The 7,605-nt window shown below is 29.0% G+C and overlaps 1 protein-coding gene across 4 annotated transcripts in view; it reads right to left on the bottom strand.

Annotated features, from left to right (window-relative positions):
- Positions 1 to 289: 289 nt before the first annotated feature.
- LOC145327256 (uncharacterized) overlaps positions 290 to 7,605 on the bottom strand; it is a 198,595-nt gene continuing 191,279 nt past the window's right edge. For all 4 annotated transcript variants that reach the window (XM_080170883.1, XM_080170977.1, XM_080171037.1 and 1 more), the window contains 3 exons: positions 3,149 to 3,211; positions 2,497 to 2,606; positions 290 to 1,796 (listed from right to left, as the gene is read on the bottom strand). In XM_080170883.1, the coding sequence (XP_080027009.1) occupies positions 1,756 to 1,796; positions 2,497 to 2,606; positions 3,149 to 3,211 (214 nt within the window). In that variant the 3' untranslated portion in view covers positions 290 to 1,755. The remainder of the gene's footprint in view (positions 1,797 to 2,496; positions 2,607 to 3,148; positions 3,212 to 7,605) is intronic.

Raw genomic sequence — 7,605 nt, 5'->3', positions numbered from 1 at the left:
TTACACTGGTACCCAAAGTTTTTTAACCCATTATCTTATTTTGCTCAAAAAATTGGATACTTTTATTAAACTTTGATTGGTTGATTCCTGAACGTGTCCAAACTTTTCAACCAATAACTTGAATCAACATAAGGGGTAATTATGTTTGTTGTCACCAATTTCATGCAAATTTTGAACTCTTTAGGGCAATTCTAACATGCCTAGATCAACAATAAGATATATTCTTTACAGACGTACTGACCGAACCTTAATGTAGAAAAGCTTCGCTTAATAAAAAACAACAAGAAAGTATAGTTAGAAATACATTTATAAAACATCTAAGACATAAAACACAGCCTTTAAAAATCACAGCCATCTCAGATTACAGCTTTTAAAACTACACTATTTTGAAAAAAATAAATTTTGAATAAATTTTAGGAATAAAAATTTTTGGATTAAAAAATTGTAGTTTAAAAGCTAAAATCTTTACACAATGAAAGAGAAATTAATCTAATTCATCAGAAAATGTAAACTTAATACATCTATAAAACTTATTATTTATAAAATAAGTGTATAAATGTACTTACAATAGTAAAATATACAAAAATAATGCTGTTAATTAATCTTAATATACAATGAAATAGTTTAATATTAATATTTTGTTCAAAATTTGTCGCAAAAATGCTTTTGATGTAAATTAATAAGCCAATACTTAAGCTTTCAAAATAAGTTTAAACAAACAAAAAATACTAATTTAATTTAAAATATTAAAACATACATACAAAATGGTATAAAACTTCACCAGGTGTTCAAAAAAATCAAATAATCAATCAATCAAAAAATTATACTCGAATAAAAATATAAAAGATGTTTTAATTTACCATTCATACCAAGGACGTCCAAGTTTTTTATTTTGAGGGGGTAAAATGAAGGGTTTCAAAGGTTTGAGGGGGGCAATCTTATGTATTTTTATTTTTTTTAGAAGGATAAAATATGGGGTTTCAAAGTCTGTGGGGGTAAACACCCCTTTACCCACACCCTCAGACGTCTAAGATTCATACTAAATTATCAATCATTCAAAATTTCAAATAGTACATACATAATAATAGCAATCATAAGTAGCGGAGCTACTATATAATTGGCGAATTTTGTTACATATAAAATGATCAATATTATGTTTATTTGGTGTGCAAAAAAGTCTTAAAATTAATGTTAATTATTACATAGAAAAATTCGAACCATGATATGGGTTTTATTAAAAATCTAATCATGATTTATTAAAAGTATTTGAAAAGTAGATTTTTTAATGATAGTCCTAAAATTTATTTTAAAGTTTAAAAGTATAGAGGAAAATAACCATATAGATACTTCTTCTAAAAGTTGAATTATTATGCTTTCTAAAATATGTTTGACTGTGCATTTAGCAAATAAACCCTTTTCTAAATGCTTGAAAAAACAAATCTTTAGAACATACACATAAACATTAAAATCATATGACATCAAATGTTCTAAGTTTTACAGAGATATTACAATATAGCGTAGAAAAAATAAGTAACTTTTGCTATAGGTCCTACTTTTAGTGGATTTTTATTAATGTTTGGTGTATAAATGCACGGTAAAGCAGAATCAATCAATAACATATAGGATTATTTATCCTCTAGATAGATATACCTAAATATCATTAGATTCAAACTAATATTATTACAATACATAATAAAATGTTCTATATTGATTTATATTATATTACTTTTAATTAATTGTGCAGTAGTGTTGATGTTATTTAGCTACAAGACCTCGGCTACTCTGACGGGAATTGCCTAAAAAAAAGATTAAATTAGAAATTGAGATATTACCAACAAAACAAAGAAACCGGGTAGAAAGGGGATGGTGCTATTTAAATTCAATCTTAACATCTTCATTTCACACTAACTAAGCTACCAAGGACATAATTTAATGCATAGACTTTGAACAGAAGGTTAATTTTAAATTCATTGTTTTATCTCTTCTTCAGAAAATTTCTTTATACTCATTACTTTTCAAGTTATATTTTGTGTCATTATCAAATCAAAAAAACATATTTACAATGAAAATGCTGAAATAGTGAAATGTAGCAATTTATAAGTTGCAAATTATAAATGCTCTATTTATGATTTTATTTTGAACTACTAAATAGATATTGTTTTGTACACTTCCTTTTAATATATTATAATGTTTTGGTACCAGCACTTTTTTGCGCTATCCCTCAAAGTGACTATCTAGTACATAATCCCGCCCCCTTAATTTAAAAATCCCAACAAATATCTCCTGCGGGGGTCTAACCATGCAGGGCCTATACATATGTTGCCCTAGCTCTACAGGGTATATACATGTTCCCAATATAACCTAACCTAACCGGACTTAAATAAAAATAAAAACGAAAAACTATCCTTCCCCTCCACCACTAAATTATCAATATTTTAAATAAAGAATGTTTCTGTGCTAGGCAGGTACTGCGACAAAAACTGACTTATTGTGTACCTGAGCTGAATCCAGAAGTAGAGGATGGTCCTCTGGGCCTATGGGATGAGTGGCGCGAGTTGGGGCGGCTGTTTATAGCACCACCATACTCAGAGGTAGAGCTTACAGATCTAAACATAAGGTTAGGGATGAGAGTTCAGCAAAAATTAACATATATTTAAATCACGAAACCTCTGAAATAACATACTATTTAGTATTTATGGCTCAATTTTACTCAGAGACAGAGCTTACAGACCTAAACACATGGAAGGGGATTAATATACCAAAAATTAACAATAATAAAAATCACACAACCTTTCCAAATTAATACAAACATGAGAAATCTTATAACATTGTCAAATACATCTAACTTTTAAAAGTTTTACATAATAATTTACAGATTAAACCATGGGCGGAAGGGGGCATTGGGCGGTTTACTATTCTAGTTTCCAAAGTTTTATACTAAGGATTTCTTATTTGTAGGCTTAGCAACTTTGGAAAGTTACCAAATATTGATTGGTTGGATGGTTGTTTTAGTTGGGTGTCCAAACGGTTCAACCATTATTTGTAATCTATAGAAGGGGTAATTTTGTCTATCATCATTGGGGGTGTACATCAATTTATGGTCAATTGTCTTATCCCTTCAGAACCAAAATATGACAAATTTTTATACCTGGTAGTATCAGCAGGCAGGTATGGAACTGGAACCGTCTTGATACCTCCATTCAGAGAATACCTAAACAAAACAAAATAATTAAAATTTAAATCAAATGAAAAAATATATTTTATATAAACTATATACAATCTCAGATTATGACAAAAAATAATTCAATGTAGAATTCATGCAAAGATTAAAACTATAAATTGGGATTTATTCTAAATCTTTCATAGTATCTATATTTAGTTTTTAGGCATGCAAAGATTATTTACCCCCCTCCATTAACATACTCTTGTATCTAATACTATTTGGAAACCCAGAGATCTAAAGGGAATGGTCGATAAATTGATGTACATCCCAATGAAGATACAAAAAATTACCAATAATGTAAATTACATTTAGCAGTCAAAACGTTTGAACACTCAACTTAATGATCCAACCCATCAAAATTCACGTTAGTTGGGCCAACGCATAAGGAAACGTTATTATAAAACTTTGAGGACCAGAGTGACAAACAGCCCATTGTCCGCTCTGCTTGAAACTACAATGTTTATATTTATTTGTGTGGGTAAACATTATAAAATTTTCTACTCATCTTCACACATACTTGAAAATATTTTCTCTAAAGGTGGTCCTACAAAATAAATATATAATGGTTGATATATGTTTCACGTAGTATCGAAGCTTCTTTATAGGGGAACTTATCTGTCTTCTGACTAACTGGAATAGTAGTTTTAAAATAGCATGGCCTTTTCCTCTCTGACACAATTATTGATTACTTCAAAAAAGAGATTTTGGTAAGAAACTTTAGTAGTTCCCCTAAATAAAAAGAATAAAACCAATGGTGTGCACAGCGATTCATCAGTGGGATGTTAAACTATTTGTGTTGAAAAAAGGGGAATGTAGACCTTACCTATTTTAATTTTAATGGGTGTGTTGACATCCCCCTACTGCACCCCACTTAATGAGACTATTCAACTATTAGTTTATAATTTTGTAGGAGATAATTTTTGTTACTTTGTAGCTCCTATTTGAGGCTGTCAAGAAATTTTAACAAGTGTAAATGTGTTTATTATAATTTGTGTGTCTTTGTGTACATTGTACAATTTACACATTTTAGGAATCTAAAGGGATAAGAAATGGCCAATAAATTGATGTACATTCCAATGTTAATACACAAAATTACCCCTTCTTTAGATTGCAATTAGTGGTTGGAACGTTTGGACACTCAACTTAATAAAAAAAAATCATAATTCATTAAAAGTCTCCAAAGTTCTTATATAAATTTGGAGACTAGTGCAATGAACAGGCTACAAAAGGCTTAAATAAACTGTGACCACACATCAAAAACTTAAATTTATGTGCTAATTTTGACACTTTAAAAATGTCAGCTGATATGTTGATGGTTTATTTCTTTATCTTTGAGATAATACAATAAATAAATACTAAATTTGTTATCAAAAGCTAAATAAATATTTTTCTTTTGTAGAATACTTTGTAACCTAAACATAACATTGGTATATCAAATTAACAGATAGGTCAATGGTTTATATATGTATAATTCTTCTACTATCTATAATACAAAGTTTTAATATATAGAAGCTGATTTCTGTTTTTTCTTCCATTAACACATCCATGTCCCTAATAAAATTGAGTGAAATCTCTTAGAATTTCAATGACTCATTTGAGTTTCTGAGAACTAATTTTTAAAACATGCCTTTCACTAACAAGCTAAGATATGCATATAAACCTCTTTCCAATTAAATTTCTGTTTGCCCATTTAATTGTTCAACTTTTAATCTAATAAAAATGTTGCATTAGGATGGCCATATAAGATTCTAAAACGGCCTACCATTATTTACAGAGTATATTCTAAAAATCATGTAGGGAAGGAACATTGGGCTGTTTATTTAACTAATCCCCAAAGTTTATAATAACATTTTCTTATTCTTTGTCTCATAAACTTTAAGTCCTTTTGATTGGTTAGATCATTAAGTGTCCAAACGTTTCAACCACTAATTGTTATCTACAGAAAAAGTAATTTTGTGTATCATGATTAAGGATTTACATCAATTTATCGGCCATTGTCATATCCCTTTAAATTCCTGTGTATACAGAATTTCTAAAATGTTTATTGTAAAAATGAACAAATCATTATTTGTCTAAATGAAATTTATGAACAATCAAATGCACTAATACCTTGCTATGTGGCCTATAATTGTTAAGAGGTAAAGGTATGTGGCATGTATTGCTACTTAAAATCATTCGAATTCCTCCTAGTTATGCACCTTAACTGCAGGTGAAATTTATTTAGCACAACTGCAATAAATATCAGGCACACACGGACAGGCAAATTGGTTTTCCAGTATGACTTTGGAAACGATTAGAACCCACTGGATTAGAACCGGTTCTTAGACATACTGAAAAATCATGTATAGCATTGTATTACAGATAAATTTCCAAAAATTGTAAAATAAAAATAATAATTTTAACCAGTTTTGTTTGCCCAGACGTTCGGTCCATCAAAACTAGTTTAAATAACACACTTTTTCATTTTAATATCCGCGGTAAGCTGTCTATAATACGATGCGATGAATAACTTTTCTAGCTATTTTATGATTCTACTTCCAGTCAAAGGATCATCACTGAGAGACAAAATATTTTGGTTTAAATTATTTTAATTTATTTATTACTGCAATATTTTCACTACAGATAATGCTTTTTCTTCAATTGTCATACCACTTTCCATTTGTTTATTTTTACTTTCTATTGTCTTTTTAAAAGCGAAGCTTTTCTATAATTAGGGTCGGTCCGTCCGTCCGTACGTCCGTCCGAGATAGATAGCTTTCATTCGTTAATTTAGGCATGTTAGAATTGTCCTATCGATTTCAAACTTTGCATGATGATTCCTGTAGTAGTTGGGTACGATTTAGAAAGCGTAGCAACTCTATAATCATTACTAGAATGTCCGTACGTCCATTTTAAACATGTTAATTTTTCTACTTTTTTAACAACAAATTTTCAAGTGTTCTGATTATCCGTTTGATCTGATTTTTGGTATATTGATTCCTAGGACAACAAAGAACAATATTATAAGCGAATCAACTCTATAATCAAGTCCAAAAATGTAAGTATATTGTCCATAAACATTATCCTGCTTCAAGCAGTTTTTCAATAAATTTATTTACAATTTTGCTTCGACTCTTATACTTTTAAATTCTGATTATTCAGTTCAGATACTATACAAGTGGTAATGTCCGTTTGTCCTACTGTTTCAGGTGCTTCGCTTTTATGGATGTTGTCATCCTTGTTAAATGAAGACTATTAAAATTTTTATTATTCAGTAATAAATCAAACTTGATTCAATAATCCTATTATATAAAGTTGTAAGTTTTTTGTTTGTACGTTAAGATCCCGGTAACCAAACAACTGATTTAATTCTTTATTTTAGTGAAGCTTTACATAGGTTTTTACATGGTTTAAGATTCCTCTGTTCGTAGTTTTATTGTCTAAAGTTGTATTACTCATTATATTGATATTTTAGACTATTGGCACAGCCGCTAGTTTTTAAATGGAAATCACCATTAAAACTATTCTTAAAATCCTAATAATAATTTGTTGATAATTTGAAAAAGAAAAACCATTTGAGCTTTCAAAAGGGAAATTCTAATTTGAGATGCATCAAGGCAAACATACAAGCAAACAGACAGACAAATAGGCAGACAAATAACCCCTTTTTATTATTTGCTTTCTAAATATAAAAATGTATATTTTTGCAGTTAGTTTATGTTGGCATTTGTGACGTTAAAACGAGTATTTATGCTTGCAGGGTTAAAGTTATAAATATGTAGAAAAAACATCTTTGGTTGATATAATAACAGCATTAATGAAAACTAGAAATAAAATGAAATGAGATAAAAAACTAGAAATGAAAGTAAATTACACTAGCACCCAAACTACCATGTTATCTTATTCGTTAACTCAAACATCTATTGATATTAAAAGGGATATTTTGTTAAGCATCAATGAAAATTCAATATTTCCATTGTCTTATCCCTTAAGATCCCTGCATTTTCCTGTTTTCATTTTTTAAATATTTTACTTAACCCTTTATTTCTGTATTCATGTATGGAGGAAAGAAATAATAGAAACTAAAAGAGGGACCACAGAGGAAAAAATCGTGCAGTCCACTAATTTCGACAAAAATTCTATAAAAATTGTAATGTAATGAATTTTATTTTCCGAAAGTGTACCTAGCTTTCGCGTCTTATCTCATTAATTACTACTAGCTAAATAAGCTTGAAAAAAAAATCAAAATTTGAAAAATTTTGATTTTTAATGTATAATGTATAAATCGTTTATACATTTTATCGCTTTTCCCTTTGACCGGAGTAGCTGAAAATAGCGTTTGCAATAATTGGGTTATCTGCTGTACAACTTTGGAAATTAGAGATAAAATAGGCAATCCATTT

Source organism: Acartia tonsa, chromosome 1 (assembly GCF_053477335.1).
Source record: "Acartia tonsa isolate MP-2025a chromosome 1, ASM5347733v1, whole genome shotgun sequence".
In the NCBI taxonomy this organism is placed as follows: Eukaryota; Metazoa; Arthropoda; class Copepoda; order Calanoida; family Acartiidae; genus Acartia; species Acartia tonsa.
This window is presented reverse-complemented; position numbering and strand designations above follow the sequence as displayed.